This window comes from Enhydra lutris, unplaced genomic scaffold, assembly GCF_002288905.1.
Source record: "Enhydra lutris kenyoni isolate GAN:26980312 unplaced genomic scaffold, ASM228890v2 scaffoldscaffold27, whole genome shotgun sequence".
In the NCBI taxonomy this organism is placed as follows: domain Eukaryota; kingdom Metazoa; phylum Chordata; class Mammalia; order Carnivora; family Mustelidae; genus Enhydra; species Enhydra lutris.
Window position 1 is genome coordinate 3,479,325 of NW_019154111.1, and position 21,267 is coordinate 3,500,591.

Sequence of the window (21,267 nt, forward strand, 5' to 3'; positions counted from 1 at the left end):
ATGACCTGAGCCGAAGGCAGAGGCTTTAACCCACTGAGCCACCCAGGTGCCCCCATGATATTGAATTTTTGAAGAGTTAGAGTTGCTTGTCTTCTCTAATCTCCCACATCCTGGATTTGATGGTTTCCTCATGGTTATGTTCAGTTTAACATTATTTGGCCCCAATACTACATAGAATGTGCACCACATCAGGACTTGTCGCATAATGTTGAATTATCCCCCATCAGCTTGGTTAATGGAGGGACTGCTATTGTAAATGTGCACTCCCCTCTTTATAATTAGTGAAGGGTCTGTGTGGTAGCATTACGAAACCATAGGACTGCCCTGATCCCCAACACTCTTTTACCCAGTAAGAGTTTCAGCAACTATTAATGGTCCCCACATGGAGTAATTGTTACACTGGCAGTGGCAAAATGGTGATTTCTTCCTAATTCTATCATGCCCTTGCTCTGGAGTACACCAAGGTGCATACTGTACAAGCTCAGTTTATACATTTCCTGTCCCAGATCTGGAATCAGCCATTTCTCAAAGGAGCCCTTATTACTTATAGTGGAGAATGGCATTTCAAAATCAAGAACCAGGCACCAGTATATCTACTGATAACTCCCAGGCACCTCTTCAGTGCACAGAGCTAATCTATATCTATGTCTATATATTTATATATACACACACACACCATATATATATAGTACACATATAAATACCTATATATATTATATCTAGGTATAAATGTAAATACAGATACAGATTATATAAGCATTTATAAGTATATATACTTACATGGCATATGTATTATATAGTATACATCTCTAATTCTATCATCTTCTCTGTATAATAACTAGCATATATTCTTCTTAAACTATACATACACACATGTTCACAGACACATTATTTTTCTCTAAATCTTATATTAATACAATTATTACAATTCGAATCTAGCATCACAAGGTTCTTCTTCAACTTCTGTTCATAATGTGTTTCTAACCTTTTCTATTGTAAGAACCTTGATTCCCAACATCATCATATGTACTCATTTGTTCTACCCACAATAAATACAAATTGTTTCAGAATTACATAACCAAAAAAAAAAAAAAAGAATTAACAAAACCAATATCACTACCAATAATAAGCCTCCTAATAAAGTTAAAGATTCATTTGTAGTGCATTTTGTTCTTGGAACATATTCCAGTCAGTATTTAATCAGAAGCAAAAGTGTTAAGATACATAAATAATAAGAATGTGTTACAGAGGGGCGCCTGGGTGGCTCATTTGGTTGGGCGTCTACCTTCAGCTCAGGTCATGATCCCAGTGTCCTGAGACAGGGTCCCACAGTGGGCTCCCCGCTCGGCGAGGAGTCTGCTTCTCCCTTCCCTCTGCCCCTCCCCCTGCTTGTGCTCTCTCTCTCTTTCTTTCTCTCTCAGATAAATAAGTAAACAAATTTAAAAAAATATTTAACAAAGGAATGTATTACAGAGCTTTGGTCTCAGGCAACCACAGAGCTGGTTAAACAGTCTAGGTGAGGCTGGTGTTTGTGGGTCCGCTGCTGGATCCAGAAAATCTTCAGCCAGACAGTCAGGAAGAGAAAGACAGAGGTAAAGTGGGAGAAACAAGGCAAAAATGAAATCTGTGAGGTTGAGCTAGAAGCTATGAGGAGGGACTGCAGAACAAGTCAGACTGTCACTACCTTGGGCTGTCATTATAGGGTCAGTGATGGGGGTCCTGCAGGAGAAGCCTATCATCATAGAGTTAAACATGCATCCCATAGAAATGGTAGCAATTATTGTTATTTCTGGCTTACCGACGAGAGCCAGCAGAGAGCTCTAAGAGTTCCCCTCACAAATGCATTATCTTACAGCGCTGGTGAAGAGAGTTTGCTCTGGACCATCTCAGGGGATATATTTTGGAGTGAGTGAGCAGGTCACACGTGATGGAAGAGGATTCTTTCTGGCAAACGGTGCCAGTTTAGCTAATTTAACACGGCATAAGTTCATTATACTCTATAGTTAGAAAATGACATTCAAAAGCCACTTGAATTAATCACTTTTTCTGTGTGGTTGCGTTATGAATTTGATATACCATTAGGTTCATTTGGTTAGATTTTACTTTTATTCACTTACTCACATGTCCCATAAAGTCAAACTATCTTAAAAGATATACTCAGAGAAGTCTCATTCTCCTCTACACCATTCTTACTCATCCCTTATCAGCTGCCCTTTTCCTTATATATACAGCTTCCCCTTGCTTCTTGCCAAAACGTAGTATACTGTATATAGTCTACTGTACCATGCAATAAAAGCAAACTTAAAAAATTTTAATTATCCAAATTACCAAATTCACAAAGAATATTTCAAAGAACTCTGTATCTTATTAACACACGAAGGGTAGTATAAGCAAGATGTTATAACATGAAATAACATACTGATACAAATATCCTTCGGTAAATGTTAAAAATATAATATCAAGGGGTGGTGTCTGGGTGGCTCAGTGGGTTAAACCTCTGCCTTCAGCTCAGATCATGATCCAGGGTCCTGGGATCGAGCCCCGCATCGGGCTCTCCACTCAGCAGGGAGCCTGCTTCTCCCTCTTTCTCTGCCTGCCTCCTTGCCCACTTGTGATCTCTCTGTCAAATAAAGAAATAAAATCTTTTTTTTAAAGATTTTATTTATTTATTTGAGAGAGAGACAGTGAGAGAGAGCATGAGAGGGGAGAAAGTCAGAGGGAGAAGCAGACTCTCCAAGGAGCAGGGAGCCCGATGTGGGACCCGATCCCAGGACTCTGGGATCATGACCTGAGCTGAAGGCTATCGCCTAACCAACTGAGCCACCCAGGCACCCAAGAAATAAAATCTTTTAAAAAATATAATATCTAGGGTACTTTTTGGAGTGATGAAGATGTTCTAAAATTAATTTTGATGATGGTTGCCTGACTCTATGGATATACTAAAAATCAGTGAATTGTCTATCATATGCTTTCACTCATTTGGGGAATTTAAGAAATGAAACAGAGGAGCATAGCGGAAGGGAGGAAAAAAATAAAACAAGACAAAACCAGAGAGGTAGACAAACCAAAAGAGACTCTTAATCATAGGGAACAAACTGGGGGTTGCTGGAGGAGAGGGAATGGGGGGAGGGGTAATGGGGAGATGGGCATTAAGGAGGGCACGTGATGTAATGAGCACTGGGCGTTACATAAGACTGATGAGTCACTGAACTCTACCTCTGAAACTAATAATATACTATATGTTAACTAGTTGAATTTAAATTTTAAAAAAATGAAAAAAAGTGAATTGTCTACTTTATTTATTTTTTAAATAGGCTCCATCCCCAGTGTGGAGTCCAACACAGGGCTTGAAGTCATAACCCTGAGACTGAGACCCTGAGATCAAGACCGGAGCTGAGATCAAGAGCCAGGCACTTAAATGACTAAGCCACCCAGGCACCCTATGAGTTGTCTACTTTAAATCCATACTATATGTGAATTATATCTCAATAAAGCTGTTATTTTAAAAATTCAAAAAAGAAAGAAATATAATATCTAATACCATTCATGAATCTAAAAGGAAAGTCTTCCCTCAAGAATTAAAAAATCCTGAGGAATGTGAGTTCAGTAGAGGGGATGACAACAGTGCCTAATTCATGACATGACAACAGGGGATGAGAGAAAACCTAGACTTGATGCAATAGCATTTTATTAAAAAAAAAACAAACACAAAGCTTTTTTTGTTAACTCCAACTTCATAGGTACCATTATTGGTACCTTTTGGTACCAATTGGTATGGTATTGGTATGATTTTTTATTTTATTAACAAAAGCATGGGACCTAGGTTATTGCAATCAGAGATTCTATTCTTTGTCAGTTGAAGCAAATCTGAAATGGTGTTCAATGCAAAGGACCATGTCTTTTTGTTTGTTTGTTTTTTAAAAGATTTTATTTATTTTTCTGACAGAGAGTGAGAGAACACAAGCAGGGAGAGCAGCAGAGGGATGAGGGACAGAGCCTCTGCTGAGCGGGGATCCAGATGCAGGGCTTGATCCCTGTACTCTGAGATAATGACCTGAGCTGAAGGTGGACGCTTAACTGACTGAGCCACAGAGGTGCTCTGGGACGACGTTTTAAGAGGAAAATTGAATAGTACACAGGAAGATGAGAAAATGCTTTGAGGAAGAACTAAAGGAAACAGAACTCCCTTCAAATATTTGAAAGCAGTTACACAGAATAAGAAATAGACTTGTCCTGTGTTCCTCTAAAGGCAAAACAGACCAGAATATAGATATCATAAAGAGGAGGGTTTCAATTCAATGTCAAGAAAAAAAGTTACCATTTAATGTACTATTTTAGTGAGGTCCCCATCACATTTGGATAGAGTTTGAAATTCCACTGAGAAGATTCCAAGTATCTCTCTGCAGGAAGGCTGCCCTGCATCAACTCTATGACTCTATTTTCTATTCATACCTAAATAGCTTCTGAGAATAGCCTTCTATTAATACAAGATGTGTAATTCACCATGATGACCTTGATTCATAAAGAAAACATTAAATTGTAATCAGCTACATATCACTGAATGTGGTTGGAGCTGTAGAAGCTTCCTAGAAGCTGCTTGCTTGTTTTCTAGGAGTTGACCACATTAATGTGGATCAGACCTGACTGGGCAGGTCCAGAGTGGGACTATCCAGTACCTATTAGAACGCAAGATTCAAGATAGAAATACAAGTCAGAAATAAACTGGAAGAGGGTCAGACATAGGAGCAAGACTTCTTGGGTGTCCCAGACATTAATTGGAGCAAAGGTCTGAGGAATGCCCCTCACGTAGATGTGTATTTTAGCTTCCTGTGAATACAGGAATGCCTAAGGGCATAAGGGGACTGTGAACAAAACCTAAAAGAACTGCATTGATTAAACTGTCCATATGGGATAGCTGGGTGGCTCAGTCAGTTAAGCATCTGCTTTTTGGCTCAGATCGTGATCCCAGGGTCCTGGGAGTACTGCATCAGGCTCCTTGCTCAGCAGGGAACCCACTTCTCCTTCTGCCTGCTGCTCCCCCTGCTTGTGCTCTTTCTCTGACAATAAATAAGTAAAATCTTTTAAAAAATAGATGTATTAAAAAATAAACTATAAAACTTTAGAATGCAAGATAATACTGATTTGATGCCCATATGATACACCATAGCACAAGGAGGAGGTGTTTTTTCTGTTTCTGTGCAGATCACAAACTGGCTTAGCCCATTACACGCTCCAAGAACACAGTACCATACTTTTGGGTAGAAAGTTTCAGCACAGCATCCTGCCTGTGGAAGCACTGGGATTTGCAGGGGCATGAAGTACCCAAGAGAAGACTGGCTGTATTCTATGGTCAAGGACCTGCATTTATTTTTGCATGCAGTGGTAAGAAGCTAACGAAAGAAGGTAAAGGCTTCTTCATTATTATACTGAGATGGGTCTTATTGATTCCCAATAATAAAAAGGAGGAGAATTGGAGTATAGAATACCCTCTGGAGAAGGTGAGGATAAGTAACTATTTCTAGAATAGCTAGTTCTTTATTCTAAACACAACGTGTCTGTAAATTAAACACAACTGTAAATTCTTTGACACTTCTTCCGTATAGGATCTCTACGCCTTTGCCTTGAATTTGGGCTAGACTTAATGACTTACTATATCCAAAATAAACAAAATAAGATAAAAATAAATAAATAAAATAAATAAATAAATAAATAAATAAAATGCAACAGAAGTGATACTGTGTGATTCTGGAGGCTAGGTCATAAAATGCAATACAGCTTTCACCTTGCTTAGAGGAACACTAGTGTTCGGAGCCCTTACCTGACTCGTAAGAAGTCTATTTTGAAGCAATCATGCTATAAGGAAGCTCAAGCCACGTGAGGAAAGAATGCTTGGATATTGTGGCTGACTGCCCCAGCTGAGGTACCAGCTTCAATCACCGGGCATATGAGGAAATATGCTCCCAGATTATTCCAGTCTCCATCCATTGAGACACCCCCAAGCACTGAGCCTTCCCAGCTGAGGATCCTAGACATCATGGAGCAGAGACAAGCCATTTCTGCTATGCCTTGTCTGAATTCTGACTGAGAAGGTATTCATATTTTGTTAAAGGAAAATCTATGTTTGATCTTTGCAATGATACAGTTAGGCAGGTTGGGCTGGCATTATTACCACCTTCTTTTTATAGATTAAGACAACAACAACAAACAGAGATTCGAACTTACCTTCTTTCAGATTATACAGCCAAGATGTGGCATGTTGATACTGATCTTTGTATTCCAAAGTTTATGCCTTTTCCATATTTTCCCATCCAGATCCTGTAGGGGCTTTAGAATAGCCTAGGGAAATCAAATAAGATATATCCAGAATTTAAAGAAAAGGTCAGAAAATATTGAGTGAATAGAAGCTAAGAAGAATCACTATTAAATGGATGAGATCAGTCATCCTATGGAGAAATAACTATGTAGGATATGAGCTACAGATTGTTGCTGATAAGGTTATAATTTAAAATGGAACCAATGAAAACAAATCTTAGAACTTTGAATGTTATGAGGAAGTGTCATAATGACATAATTTTTTAGTGTCTGATTTAAAAAAAAATGAAATAGGACTGTTGAAATGAAAGTGCTGCAAGTTGTTTTTGATAAAATCAAGGGTAAAAGGTGCCATGACTGGCTAATGGTGCTATTTTGGTCACTTTAGAAGTATGTCCTTACAGTAAAGAAGAGTGCTTCAGACTAGTGTAGCTTGATGACATTAACCCTTATGATAATTTTAATTTACTCTACTTTTGCCATACCTCTTTAAAAAATTTTTTTTAATTAACATATAATGTATTATTAGCCCCAGGGGTACAGTTCTGTGAATCGCCAGGTTTACACACTTCACAGCACTCACCATAGCACATACCTTCCCCAAAGTCCATAACCCAACCCCCCTCTCCCTACCCCCTCCCCCAGGAACCCTCAGTTTGTTTTGTGAGATTAAGGGTCTCTTATGGCCAAACCTCTTTTTGATTTATATTTAGTTCTTCAAGGAGACTTTTCTACTTGGAAGAAAAAGTACAACAATGCTAACAAATCTATCATGCCCGCTTGATAGTCTCTACTTTCCAATTTTCATTGTAGAGAAATATTAATATTCTGATTAATCAAGCAGCCTCACACACAATGCCTTACCTCTAGAGTACCTGGATTCACAGTGACTCTATCAATATGCAGACATTCAGCTTCAGGAGTCAGTAGGACAGCTTTTGATCTCTTTAATCATGGTGAATACTGTAAGGTCATTGGTGACTTCCCTCCACATGGGAAGTAAAAAATGTAGTTCACTCAAAGCTTCTCATGACTTGATGTCTACCCGTTACTTTGGTGATTAAAACTGTACACCATCAGGAGCCCACAGTAACTTCCATTATATTCCTTTCCTCTATTCTCCATTCCTTTTTTCCCTGAATATTCCCTTTTCCTTTAAGATAAAAGTATTTTTAATAATGAATTGGGTTTCCTTAATTTCGTTCTGTAATTGGGCCTGACAAAGGGAATTGAACTCCCCTCTTGTTTTCATGCATATTTTGCACAGCTAACACCTTGGAATATTCTGTTCATGCAAGGCACCTAGTATTTAAAAATGTTTTGAATAATTATCTTGAAAATAAAAATCATTAAAGTTTTGATGCTTCAGATGTCTAGAATGCCGTGCCTTGTGTAGGCACCAGCATATGGAAAGTTTTCCATTTCCAGAATGACTGCAAGATGAAAAACACACTTAAAGAAAACGTTTTATTTCTCAACGATGGGGATAAGCTTTTAGACTTCCATTTAGACCCTCTTTAACAGGCCAGATCCTTTAATGAAACGGATACAAAAATCATTCTGATGATTTAGCTGCTCTTAAATACATTTCTATCAAATTCTCCTTGAATGTTTCCACCTTGGGGTTTCAAATCTTATTTTTATGACACATTCGCTGTAATAGAAAAAACACAAGTAGCATGGGCTTTCCCGTCTTCCTCCCTCTAGGATTTTAACTTCTCCTCCAACACCACCCATGCTCTTCTAGTAAATCCCACATTACAGAACAGGTTTAAGACCGAGAAGAGAATGAAGTAGGAAATCGGAGCCATGGAAACCGCGGAGCCGAGGAAACGTGCGCGCGCGACGGTGGGCAGGAGGGGAAGGAACCCTCCCCTGACGACGGCGCGAGGGCGCTCCTACGATTACGTCACGCACCCCGGGTGACGTCACGGCCGTGACACGGGGGTGACGCCGTTGCCGCGGCGACTTCTAGTCGTCTCCGCCCCCTTCCCCCGCCCCCCGCCTAGCGTCCTTCCCCCAATCCCCTCAGGCTCCGCTGAGCCGGGGGCCGCGGGCCGGTTCCTGAGGTGGCCCAGGAGCCCTCCCGCCGCCGGCGCCGCCCCGGCCGTCCCTCCCCACCGCCCCCCGCCCTCCGCCTCCGCCTCCCCCCGCCCCTCCGCCCTCCGCCTCCCTTCCCCCTCCCCGCCCAGCAGCGGTCGCTCCGGCCCGGGCTCTCGGTTATAAGATGGCGGCGCTGAGCGGCGGCGGCGGCGGCAGCGGCGCGGAGCAGGGCCAGGCTCTGTTCAACGGGGATATGGAGCCCGAGGCCGGCGCCGGCGCCGCGGCCTCTTCGGCTGCGGACCCTGCCATTCCCGAGGAGGTGAGTGCCGGCGCACCCTACACACCTCCGAGCTCTGGGCTCGGCTGGCTGGTGTTTTTTGGGGGGAACGAGGTGGCGATGGGGGTTCTGGTGCCCTCAGCCACCTCCTTCTTTGGGTTCTGCGGGGTGGGAGATGGGCATCCCCGCCTTGCCCCTCTCCGTCATGCAGCTCCTCGCTACGTAAACACACACAGTGGCCCAGGGGGGTTTCCCTGACTCGCACCCCAGCTTGGGGGATTCGGGCAGCATTGGTTGAGCAGGAGGCTATCAGTAGGGGGCGAGACTCAGGGTTGGTCCGAGAAGGTCACGGCTGGCTGAAGGTAGCCAGGCTCTCGCCTCTTCGATGTTTTCATTATTTTGGGGGTGGGGGGTAGGAAAGGGTGGTGGCATCCAGGTGCAAAGATACAGGTTAGTAGCCGGGGCCGGGACCCCAGCTTGAGTTGCTGTTGTAATTATTACATGGTCACGGGAGTGATGGGGCGCATCATACCCCTCCTCTCTCCCTGATGTCCCCTTTTCAGGCCGCTGCCCTCCCCTCCACTTTTCCACTTGTTAAGGGGATGTCTCTTCACCTGTTTTACCCAGCGGATGATTTTGATTTAATCTTTACTTTTTCAGCCTTAAATCCCACTGTTTCCGTTCTCCTTCTTTATCCCGGTGTCAGGCCCCCAGTTCTGTGCTCTGTCGCTGAGTGGTAACCCTCCCCCTAACCCATTCCCATCTGCTGCTCCGCTCTCTTGCCGGTTGTCGGACCTGCCAGCCTTCTAGCCTTAGTTTCTACTTAAAGCCATTTTTGCACTTCTCTTACCCTAGTTCTCTTCAGGCCCTCTGGATCATTCTACTGCTTCCTAACATTGTTATCTATTATCTTTACAAGTCCGTCTGGACGCTTTGGAGCTCCTTCCTTACTTTCTGAATCCTAAAGCTGTCAGGATTCCGTCAGGTTTCTTTTGCATTACAGGCACTTTCTGGTTAGTCTTACATTGTGTATTCACACCTCTTTATTTTTTCCTACCCATTTTTAAATAGATTTGATTGATTTCTTTCTGTTGTCCTCCTTTTTGTCCCAGTTTTTACCTTTCACTTTTCCCGCTTTGGCTTCTTCTCTCGGCCTGTTTTTTGCAATATTCAGCCTCTTACCACTTTGTCAAATTACTTACGTCCGGTTTTTAGGGAAAATTTATTCCATTTAGTATTTGGCATTGTACTGTATAAAATAACAACTTTATTATACTTTGCAAATTACGAGATAATATTTAGTATAATAACTGTGCTTTGTAATTGATTAGATAACGTGAGTTATTCCGTTGACTTTGCTCAAAGTTCTCTTTCCTTCCTACTGCTTACATTTGGTTTCCCAATTCTCAACGCCTCATTCTTGTCTGTGCAATGCTTCTTTTCCTGCTTCATCATCTTTACTTTGGAAATTATCCTATATGCTTGCTCTAGTTTGTTCACAATAATAATTTTTCAGCCTCTTATACCACCTCCATCTATGCACATCATGTGTTCTATATCATCATTTGATCTAAAGTTTTCATATCTTCTTTCTTTCTTTTTAAAAAATTAACATATAATGTATTTGCCCCAGGGGTACAGGTCTGTGAATCATCAGGCTTACACATTTCACAGCACTCACCCTCCCCAATGTCCATAATCCAGCCACCCTATCCATACCCCCCCCCCCCCCCCCGACCCCCAGGGAACTCTCAGTTTGTTTCCTGGGATTAAGAGTCTCTTATGGTTTGTCTCCCTCCTGATCCCATCTTGTTTCATTTTTTTCTTCCGTAATTGCACGACTTTCCACTTAATTTTTAGTTTGCATTTTTGCTTGGATCAGTTTCCTCTAACATCTGTTCATTTTCCCCAACTTCTGGGATTCTAAGGATAGAGCTCTTCCCTTCTTCCATTTCCTAGTTTATTCTGATTTCCTAGTCGCCCGTTACCATTCATTTGGCCTTGTTTCCTGGCTTTTGGTTCTTGACTTGCTGAAGCTTCCTCTTGTCTTCCCCACACCTCCACATTCCTTCTTATTTATAAACAGCTTTGTTCCGTTGACATGGAAATTTATTTTTAGGATACATTGTTTTTAATAGCTAAATACTAGGGGTCACATCTGCTGTCTATTTTTTCCATGAATCGGATATGCCTTTGTCTTACCAGGCACAGGTGCCTCTGGGCTCGCTTTACTCTGTAGTGTATGTGTGGTTTTGTTGAATTGTAACTTTGAAGACTATTACAGAGTAGAAGAATGGAGAAATTAATGGGTATGGGTCATGAAATTGTAATTCTCTGATTATAACATTGTTTACATTGAGAACTTTAAGACTTAGTAGAACAGTTTGCAATGATGTAGAGAAGTCTTTTGTTAAGTACAGTCGCTGCTATCTTATTTGAAAGGGCCAGATTGTTTTTGAGTTCTATACTCAAGATTCTGATTCAGTAGGTGAGAGCGCCGTAAGTTTCAGTATTTTGGCACACTTCCTGGGCAGTTCTCATGTATCAATGCTTGAGAACCACTACACTAATGAATTTAAGTTTAAATTTGCCAATCATTGGAAAGCATATTGGTATCTCCTGAAACTACAAAGGATACTCCTAACTAAATTCAATTAGAAGTATTTTGTACTGCCTCCTCCTCTAAGGTTTTAATATTTAGTGATGAATAGTTTTCCCTCTATAATTTCTTATAGGAGCTGATAATAAAGGTATTCGCATCGGGGAGGAGGGGAGTAAATGATTAAAAGTGGATCTTTTTTGAATATAGACATCAGTGTTATGGATGGCAGAAGAAATTCCTCCAAGAAATCATTTAAAATTTGAAGTTGTATTGTTAATCCAGTACAAACTGATATGTACTGTGGTCTTTTAATTTAACTATCTTCCTTATGTGTACTTGAAGAGATATAATTGCCAAGTGCATGGAAACAAATGAAGTTATGCTTGTGTAAAATGACACATTTTATACTAAAGAATTCCCTTGCCTGACAGTAAAATAGTTTTTTGGTTTTGTTTTTAAAGTTTCTCAGAAGGAAATTTCAGCTGCATTAAAATTTCTCTCTATAGAGGGAAAGCACATTCATTGTTGAAAAATTAGAAAGCTATAAGTACAAAAAAAAAAAAAAGAAAGAAAAAAATCTGTAATCTTGCCACTAGGATATAATTAGTTTAAACATTTTGGTATGTATCCAAAACTTTTTTAATGTTTGTACAATACAGTATATGTGGTTTTATAATATTTTTAAACTTAATATAGCAAAATATTTTACATTTCATTAGGTAATACTGTGATTTTTTAAAACTAATCATTTTTCTTGGATATTAGAGTTTTTTTAACTGCTTGTTATCAAACATTTTGAACATAGAATGTAGATTTTAGTTTTTAAATTGTTTTGGGAAGTGAACAGATTTCATGTCCTGTATTGTATTACTTTGTAGATGTCAAAATAGAATATTCTGGTAAATAATAGGAGCTTATTAGATATTTATGAAATGAATGTGCTTACACTTTGGGCATTACACCTTTACTTCTGATCATTTATATTTCCCCAATGTTTCTTTCCATGACCATATGGTATAATATGGGATAATATGACTATATGATATAATAAATACATTTATTTTTTAAAATGTGTTCTACCAGAGTGTGATATTTATTAACTATTCTTCTGCTGCGTTTCTGTAGAAGGAGCTTCTTGCAGTTGCATTACAATTAAAATTACATTGTTTTCAAGATCTCTTATCACCAGTCTTAGTTAAGTTGTGTAATTATAATCATTGACTAGGCAGTATTCTGGGATGGGATCTTCTTTATCTTGTGGTCCAGTGTATTAAAACACATCTTTATGAGCCATGTGAAACCAGGTTGGATTACCTCATATTCCTAAAAGGGGGTAGTCCCGTTAGCATACTGTGTGCTTGTGTAGTTGTGGTTTTGCTGTTCATACTTTGTCTAGGTATTTTTGAAGGTGGAAAGAACATAGCTGTTAAGCATAAAAGAGCTGTTTGTCTTTAGCATTTCTGGTTGTCTCTTTGTGTTCTCTTTCTCTCTCCTTCACTGCTTCAGGCTTCCACTCCTTTTATTTAGAAAACTGTCTGATATCAGTCACTTCCACATGCTGACTGTTAAAGGAATCATTTATCAGTAAACAGATAAGAAAGGAATGTTGGTGCTGGATGCTCAGATCTTTGAATATAGTAAACCTAAGAGCAAACTTGATTTAATCTTGTTTGGATAATAGGCCAGAAAAATTATATTTGGCTAACATGCCAGAGAAGTTTGACTTTTCTCAATTCTCTGTCCTTTGCTTTCTTGATAAGGATGAATAGGAAGCTGTTGTAACAATTGTTAACCTATGTTCTGTGAGTGGTGGGGAGGAGAGGAAAGGAGCAGACTGCATCATTATTTTTTGTGTTTTTGTTTTTAACATTTTCTTAAGACCTCATGCTTACCTGTTGAAGAATGAGGCAGTTGCTTAGCTTTCTTCCTTTTTCCTTTCCCCCAGTAATAAAGTTGTCTTCTCCTTTAGAATTGAAAATGCATTTTGTTTTCTTAGACACCTTGATATTATTAATTTAGCTGCATACTTAATGAAGATTTTGTATCACAATCCCCTTGTTTTAGGAAATGTAGTATGTTGCTATGCTTCCTATATTTCTTCCTCAAATTGTCATTACTGTAAGCCTTTATTATCAGTAATTCTTACTTGATTTTGTCTTCCTCAGAAGTTGAATTGAGTCTTCTACTCATTCTCTGTTTTACCTATATTGGTTATTCTGTGAGGTCAGGATCAGCAATAGTTAGAGAACTGAGTTCAAAATAGGTGAGCCTGTATAGGAGCTTTTCTCTTTTTTAAAGTTAAACAGTGCTTTTATAGTCATAATGTTATAGATAACTTAATATAAGAACCAAAAAGATAGTCTCATTTGTTCCATTCCTTTGTTAAATATTTGCTGGAGGCATTGACGTATTCTGGGAGGTAGTCTTTATTTTTTAGTTTCTTTTGGCTACCAACCTACTTTACTATCATACATAATTAGCATGGTAGAAGAAATGCTTAATACAGCCTACACCCTAACATTAAGCAATTATTTTTTCTACCCTCTACCCTCTAAGATTATTTTGGTTTCCATGTTTTCTCTTGGGCTTAAAAAACTATCAGTCTTGTTTCTTCTCATATCAAGACTATGCATATAGAGGGAAATTGATGCCCAGTAACATTACATTCCTTTCTGGGTCTTGGGAATATCCTCGATACAGAATATAAAAATTGCTCTGAACTCAATTAACTTTGTCTTCTGGAAGCTCTGTAACATCAAATGAAACATCATTTTCATTCTTGTAATGTGGCTGTAGTTATTGACAGCACTTTGGGGACAGATGTTCCATAGGATGGTAGTTTTTACAGGGTAGCATACCACTGTGAGAAATTCAGGTTTTAAGTTCCTCTAATACGTGCATAGGAGAAATAGATTTTGTCTGTTCTGAACATTTTTTTTTTTATCTTCACCTTTTGCAACAGTATCTGGCATGTAGGTACCCAGATTTTTAGTGAAAGAAATAGTGAATGGAACCTTAATACATATGATGCGTTCTGTTTTTCTGTACTTTGCAGTTCTCTTTTTCTTTTTCTTTTTTTTTTTAAGATTTTATTTATTTATTTGACAGAGATCACAAGTAGGCAGAGAGGCAGGCAGAGAGAGAGGAGGAAGCAGGCTCCCCACTGAGCAGAGAGCCCGATGTGGGACTCAATCCCAGGACCCTGGGATCATGACCTGAGCCGAAAGCAGTGGCCCAACCGACCAAGCCAACCGGGCACCCTGCAGTTCTCTTTTTCTACGCTACTTATAAGTCAGTTTACTAGATTGACAACCAGTTGGTTCCAAAGGGCATTTTTAAGAACACTGCTTTTGGGTTCCAAAGGCCTTCTTCAGAGGTTAACTGAAGGCTATGTTCAGTCCCCCTACATCTTAACTCTTGAAGTTCTTCATTTTTCTGCTTTACATGTTGGTTTCCTTGGAAAAAAAAAGAAGTGTTTTATGGCTGTAAAAATTTTAGAGTTTCTGTGTATGAAGAGAGATGTGTACTGGCATGAATCTTCTCAGTTGTAATAATCTGTGTGGGAAATTTCAACAACATGTGTTTTGACAGTGTTCAGCAAACATTTTTTTTGTAAAGGGTCAAATAGTAAAATTTTATGCACTATGGGCTTACCTGCTTTGTCGCTGTCAAAATAACAGACTCAACAATGGCGTTATAGCACAAAACCAGCTAGACTGTGTAAGCAAGTGAGCATGACTGTTCCAATAAAACTGATGGACACTGAAATTTGAATTTCATATAATTTTCACGTGTTGTGAGTACTCTTGATTTTTTTTCAACCATTTAAAAGTGTAAAACTAGTCTCATGGGCTAGTATTAAAATAAATGATGGCGCAGATTTAATTCATGGGCCAAGGTTTTCAGACTCCTGGTCTAGGGGAGACTGAATTATATTAGAGGTTCTGAAATTAAGATGTAGGTTAGAGGTATATAGAAAGTTCATAATTGCTTTTTGAGAAAAATCAGGTTGATTTGGTTGTAATTTACATATATCATAATGTACCATTCTAACTGTATAGTTTGATGAGTTTTGACAAATGTAAATGATCCTCCAACTCCTCCCACAATTCAGACACAGAACATTTCCATCATCTCAAATGTTCCTAGTTCCTCCGCATTCTGTCCCCTTCCCTGACCCTTAGTTCCTGGCAGACACTGGTCTGATCTCTAGTTTTACCTTTTCCAGAAAGTTATATGAACGAAGTCATGCAAGTATGGGGTTTATGTATTTGGCTTCTTTCATTTAGTTTGATGTTTTTGAGATTCACCCATGTTGTATTTATCACCAATTAGTTTCTGCTTATTGTTTAGTAATATTCTGTTGTATGGATGTGTCCCAATTTATTTATACATTTACCTGTTGATGAGTAGTAGGGTGGCTTTTACTTCTCAGCAATTATAATAAAGATTGCTATAAACACATGGGTTCAGGTTTTTGTTCAGGGTTCAGGATATTTGTTTCCATTTCTCTTGAGGAAGAACCTAGAAGCAGGGTTGATTGATGGGTTGTATGGTAAGTTTATATTTAACTTTATAAGAAACTGCCAATCCAATTTTTAAAAACGGGCAGAGGATATGGACAGACATATCTCTACAGAAGACGTAGAGATGGCCAATAGACACATGAAAAGACGCTCAACATCACTCATCAGGGAAATGCAAATCAAAATCACAGTGAGATATGTCACACGACACCTGTCAGAATGGCTAAAATCAAAACTCAAGAAACAACAAGTGTTGGTGAGGATATGGAGAAAAAGGAACCCTCATGCCCTGTGGAAATGCAAACTGGTACAGCTGCTTGTGGAAGACAGTATGGAGATTTCTCACAAAAATAAAAAATAGAACTATCCTGTGATTCAGTAATCACACTCCTGGGTATTTACCCAGATAGTATAGAAACACCAATTTGAAGAGATATATGCACCCCTGTGCTTATTGCAGGATTATTTATAATAACCAAAATAACCAAACTGTGGGAGCACCACAAGTGTCCATTGACTGATGAATGGATAAATAAGTGGTGTGTGTGTATGTGTGTATATATAGCACACGGGTATAGTATTAATCATAAAGAAGAATGAAATCTTGCCATTTGCAACAGCACGCATGGATCTATAATGCTAAATAAGTCCGAGAAAGACAAATACTGTATAATTTCACTCATATGTGGAATTTAAGAAACAAAACAAATGAACAAAGAAAATAAAGGCAAGCAAAAAAAAAAAAAAAACAGACTTTTTTTTTCCCATCTAAGATTTTATTTATTTATTTGTGAGAGAGAGAGCACAAGAGCATGCTTATGGGCAGAGGGAGAAGCAGACTCCCTGCTGAGGAGGGAGCTGATATGAGGCTTGATCCTGGGACTCTAGAATCACGACCTGAGCCAAAGGCAGATACTTAACCAACTGAGCCACACAGGCACCCCCAAAAGCAGACTCTTAACAATAGATAACAAACATGGTTACCAGCGAGGAGTTGGTACTGGTACCAACTCTTGATGAGCACTGGGTAATATTTGAAACGGTTGAATCACTATATTGTGCATTTGAAACTAATATAACAAGGTATGTTAACTACACTGGAATTAAAGAAAGAACATGCCAAAGTAGGACCATTTTGTATTGTCACCCATAGTGAATGAGTGTTGTAGTTATTCCGTATCCTTGTCAGGATTTGGTATTGTCATTGTTCTTAGTTTTAGCCATTCAAGTAGGTATGTAATAGTTGTTCATTGTGGTCTTGATTTGTATTTTTCTAATACCTAATGTTGGACATCTGCTTATGTGCTTATTTACTATCCACATATTTTCTTAGATTAAGTCTCCCATTTAAATCTTTTTATTCAATATTTATCTTCTCGTGGAGTTGTAAGAGCACTATATTTATATTCTGGATTTAAGTCCTGTATATCAGTATGTGTTTTGCACATGCTTCCCTGTCTGTGGCTTGTCTTTTTCATTTTCCTAATTACCTTGTCCATTTTATTATTATTATTTTTTATGTTTCCTGCTTTTTGTGTCCTATTCAGTAAATCTTTATCTAACTTAAGATCATAAAATTTTCTCCCTTGTTTTTGTTCTAGAAATGTTGTAGTTTTAGCTGTTACATTCAGGTCTGTGATCCATTTGGAGTTCATTTTTATATATGTTGTGAGGTAAAGGTTAAAGTTTCTTCATTCTTTTTCATATGGGTATCCGGTTGTTTCATAGGTGTTGAAGAAACTTTTTTCTATCAGGCTACCTTGGCACCTTTATTGAAATCAGTCGATTACACTTGTAGTCTCTTTTAGTGACCTCTATGTCTCTTCTTTGGCCAGTACCACACTATCTTGATTACTGTAGCTTTATAGTTAATTCTTAAAATTAGGTAGAGCCAATTCTTAGGTTTTTTAGAACTTTAAAATTTGATTTTTAAAATTTCTTGTGTTAACTATACTTTTGGAAGGAAAAGGTCCATAATTTTCTTATTCTGAGAGGTGTTTTCTACCCCAAGATTCACTACTATATATAAATAGTACACTCCTATCTTGAATTATTTGGTGGGGAGGTTCATGAAAAATGGCAGGTAAAGAAAACCTATTATATCCAAAATTAATTTCTCTATAAGAAATGAAGGGGATGTTTCAGTAGGTTGCACAAAAAAGTCAATACTGTCCTTTTTACCATATTGCAAAAAAATTTTTTTTATTTAAAAAAAATTTTTTTTAAAGATTTTATTTATTTAGTTGACAGACACAGTGAGAGAGGGAACAGAATCTTGGGGAGTGGGAGAGGGAGAACCAGACCTCCCGCAGAGCAGGGAGCCTAATGGGGGGCTTGATCCCAGAACCCTAGGATGATGACCCACGCCAAAGGCAGACGCCTAATGACTGAGCCACCCAAGCGCCCCCATATTACAAAAATATTAACTAATGAAAATACATACAGGTGAAAGTGACTATATTAAGATGTTTACTCACCAAAGAAGTCACTGAAAATGTCAGTTGGTGGAATATACTAGTTAATACTGTTATTCTCCATCTTCATTTTAAGAGCTCTTTCATTTGAAACCCATGTCATGTTCTGTGATCTTCCAGAATTAGCACTTTTATTAATCTTAGAGTCATCTTTAAGTTGTTTTTACTAAGGATAATGCATATGGTAGTTGTTGGTCATATTTCTACCTTTTTTCATTGGGGGCACATAGGATCCTTCATCTTTTTTTGTTGTTGTTGTTACACTGGTGAAAGGTTTTTATGGCTTAGCTTAAGGAGAGCCCCTACAGTAAAAAATATTTCTGGTCATGCTTTTCATTTAGGTATTGAAAAGCAAAAATATCAGCAAATGTGTTCATAAGTCATAAATACCTGACTAGTACAGGGCAATGTGACAGTTGGTAAGGTAGATACCATCTAGACTTTTGTCCATGTTACAAGGAGTGTTATTCCAGTTGTATTTGATTACCTTGCAAATTTTGAAACTGCCCTTCCAGGGAGAGAGAAACTCAGCATTTTGGCAGACCACTTTCAACTGTTGTTCCAAAATTAGTGGGTTTTAGGGTTTTTTGTTGTTTTGTGTTCTTTTAATGCTTTTCCTAGGGTGCCTGGGTGGCTCAGTTGGTTAAGTGTCCAACTCCTGATTTGGGCTCCGGTCATGATCTCAGGGTCCTCAGATGGAGGTCCCTGTGGGGTTCACACTCATTGAAGAGTCTGCTTTTCTCCTTCAGTCCCCCACCCCATCCCACACTGTCTGGCACTTGTGCACATTCTCTCAAATCAATACTTTTTTTTTTTAGATTTTATTTATTTACTTGACAGAGAGAGAGATCACAAGTAGGCAGAGAGGCAGGCAGAGGGAGAAGGGATGCAGGCTCTCTGCCAAGCAGAGAGCCTGATGCGAGGCTCGATCCCAGGACCCTGAGACTATGACCTGAGCCGAAGGCAGAGGCTTAACCCACTGAGCCACCCAGGTGCTCCTAAATATAAAATCTTAAAAATATATATTTTTAAAGATTTTATTGATTTATTTGACAGGAGAGATATCACAAGTAGGCAGAGAGGCAGGCAGAAAGAGAGAGGAGGAAGCAGGCTCCCTGCTAAGCAGGGAGCCTGATCCGGGCTGGATCCCAGGACTCTGGGATCATGACCTGACCCAAAGGCAGAGGCTTTATTTAACCCATTGAGCCACCCAGGCGCCCCAATCTTTAAAATATTTGAAATGCTTTTCCTTATTGTAAAAGATGCTTTGTGTTTAAATTGAGAAATACTCTACTCTTACCTTTTTTCTTGTAGTAAATATATAGCTGTTAAATTAATAAAAAATGACTTTTTAGAACGGCTCAAATTAGTTGAAATTTTAAGATGCTTTAAATTAGTCACTTTGAGTATTTTGAAGCAGTTTAAAATACTGCTTGGGTGTGATCCTCTATTGCTGTAGGATTTTTAAACTGTATTTTCTACATTAGAATATTTGGAAAATACATTTCTGTTTGGTCTTATAGGTGGAGTTTTTGAGACAGAGTGAGTGTGAGGAGGGTGTAGGGACAGAGGGAGAGAGAATCTTAAGCAGACTGCATGCCTAGCATGGAGCTAAATGTGGAGCCTGATGCGGGGCTCCACATGGGGCTCAAGATGGGGCTTGATTTCAGGACTCTGAGATCATGACCTGAGCTGAAGTCACGTGGGTGACTTAACTGACTGAGCCACCCACGTGCCCCTAGATGGAATTTTGAGATTAAAGGAGGATTCATAGCTCCAACAGTAACATTATAAATAGTTCTTTGAACCTGTATGTTTTATATTCAGCCTGGGTCTAATTGCTTTTCCTCTGTTTTTAAGTTTATATTTTCTACTTAGAAATCTTTGTGTAACTTAGAGGAGAAGAAACAAACAATTACTAATTTAAGAGTCTTACGTAGGTATTATTTTTTAGAGTTCTTAGCATAATTTCTGGTAATGTTATATGGAGGCTGTTTAATTCCCATTCATTATAAAAGCGTCTTATCTTCTGTGAATACCAGTTATTGCCTTTATAACTTTCTTTACTGTAAAAAGGTAAAGTACTGTTGTTATTCCTAAGTAGCTCAAAGTTGGTTTCTTACACGATGGTAATTCCATGGGTGTGGTATCAGAACTTCAGATAGGGAGGAGATGACAGTTCAGTGTAGTTGTTATATTTCTGTTGTACAACCACTGAAAGTGTTCATTTCCCCTTAGTTTTTGCATGCTTCTAACATTTGAAATATTCCACCTATATCTTCCTGCAGGTGTCTTCTCATATTAACATTAAATTATGTAATCTTAAATTGTTTCATTATGCATAAAAATTTAGTGTAGTGTAATCTTTTAGTAACTCTATTACAGAGGATTTTTCTGCTGTTGAATTTGACACTTAAGTTTCTATATGTATTTATGAAGGAAGGGCGCTTGGGTGGCTCAGTCAGTTAAGCCACCCGCTCTTGATTTCTGCTCAGGTCATAGGATCAAGCCCTGGCTTGGCTTGGTAGAGCCTGCTTGGGGTTCTCTCTTCTCCTGCCCCTCCCCTACCTCTCCTGCAAGTGCACTCTCTCCCTCAAAGAAAAAAAAAAAAGAAGGAAATTTTTGGTTACTGGTTATCATGGGTGGGTCTTTGAAAGAACGGTTTAAATAGTTACAGCAACTTTTCTGTGTCATAGCCATTCATACACTGCTTGATTTTCCCTCTGCCTCCCATATGGAGTGGTATGAGAATAAAAAGAGATGGTGAACATGTAAAAGCTTTCACAAAATTATAGTAGGGTTATTTTTCTGTTTTCAAGACAAAAAATATATTAAAATTTTCCTTTCAGAAGTCTTTATGGCATTTTTAAGAATGTTCAGTGACAGCCCATGGCTCTACTTGTTACAAACTTTTGGTGGTTCTTTTTTTTTTTTTTTTTTTTTTTTTTTGGTGGTTCTTAATATAAGATTATTGATGGACTCTTTGATAGGACTGTTTAAATGTTGATTGTTTGATAGAACTGTTGACTGTTG

General features: G+C 38.8%; 1 protein-coding gene across 2 annotated transcripts in view; it reads left to right on the plus strand.

Moving 5' to 3' along the window:
* Nucleotides 1–8,529: 8,529 nt before the first annotated feature.
* LOC111151941 (B-Raf proto-oncogene, serine/threonine kinase) overlaps nt 8,530–21,267 on the plus strand; it is a 193,786-nt gene continuing 181,048 nt past the window's right edge. For both annotated transcript variants that reach the window (XM_022510180.1, XM_022510179.1), the window contains exon 1: nt 8,530–8,674. In XM_022510180.1, the coding sequence (XP_022365888.1) occupies nt 8,540–8,674 (135 nt within the window). In that variant the 5' untranslated portion in view covers nt 8,530–8,539. The remainder of the gene's footprint in view (nt 8,675–21,267) is intronic.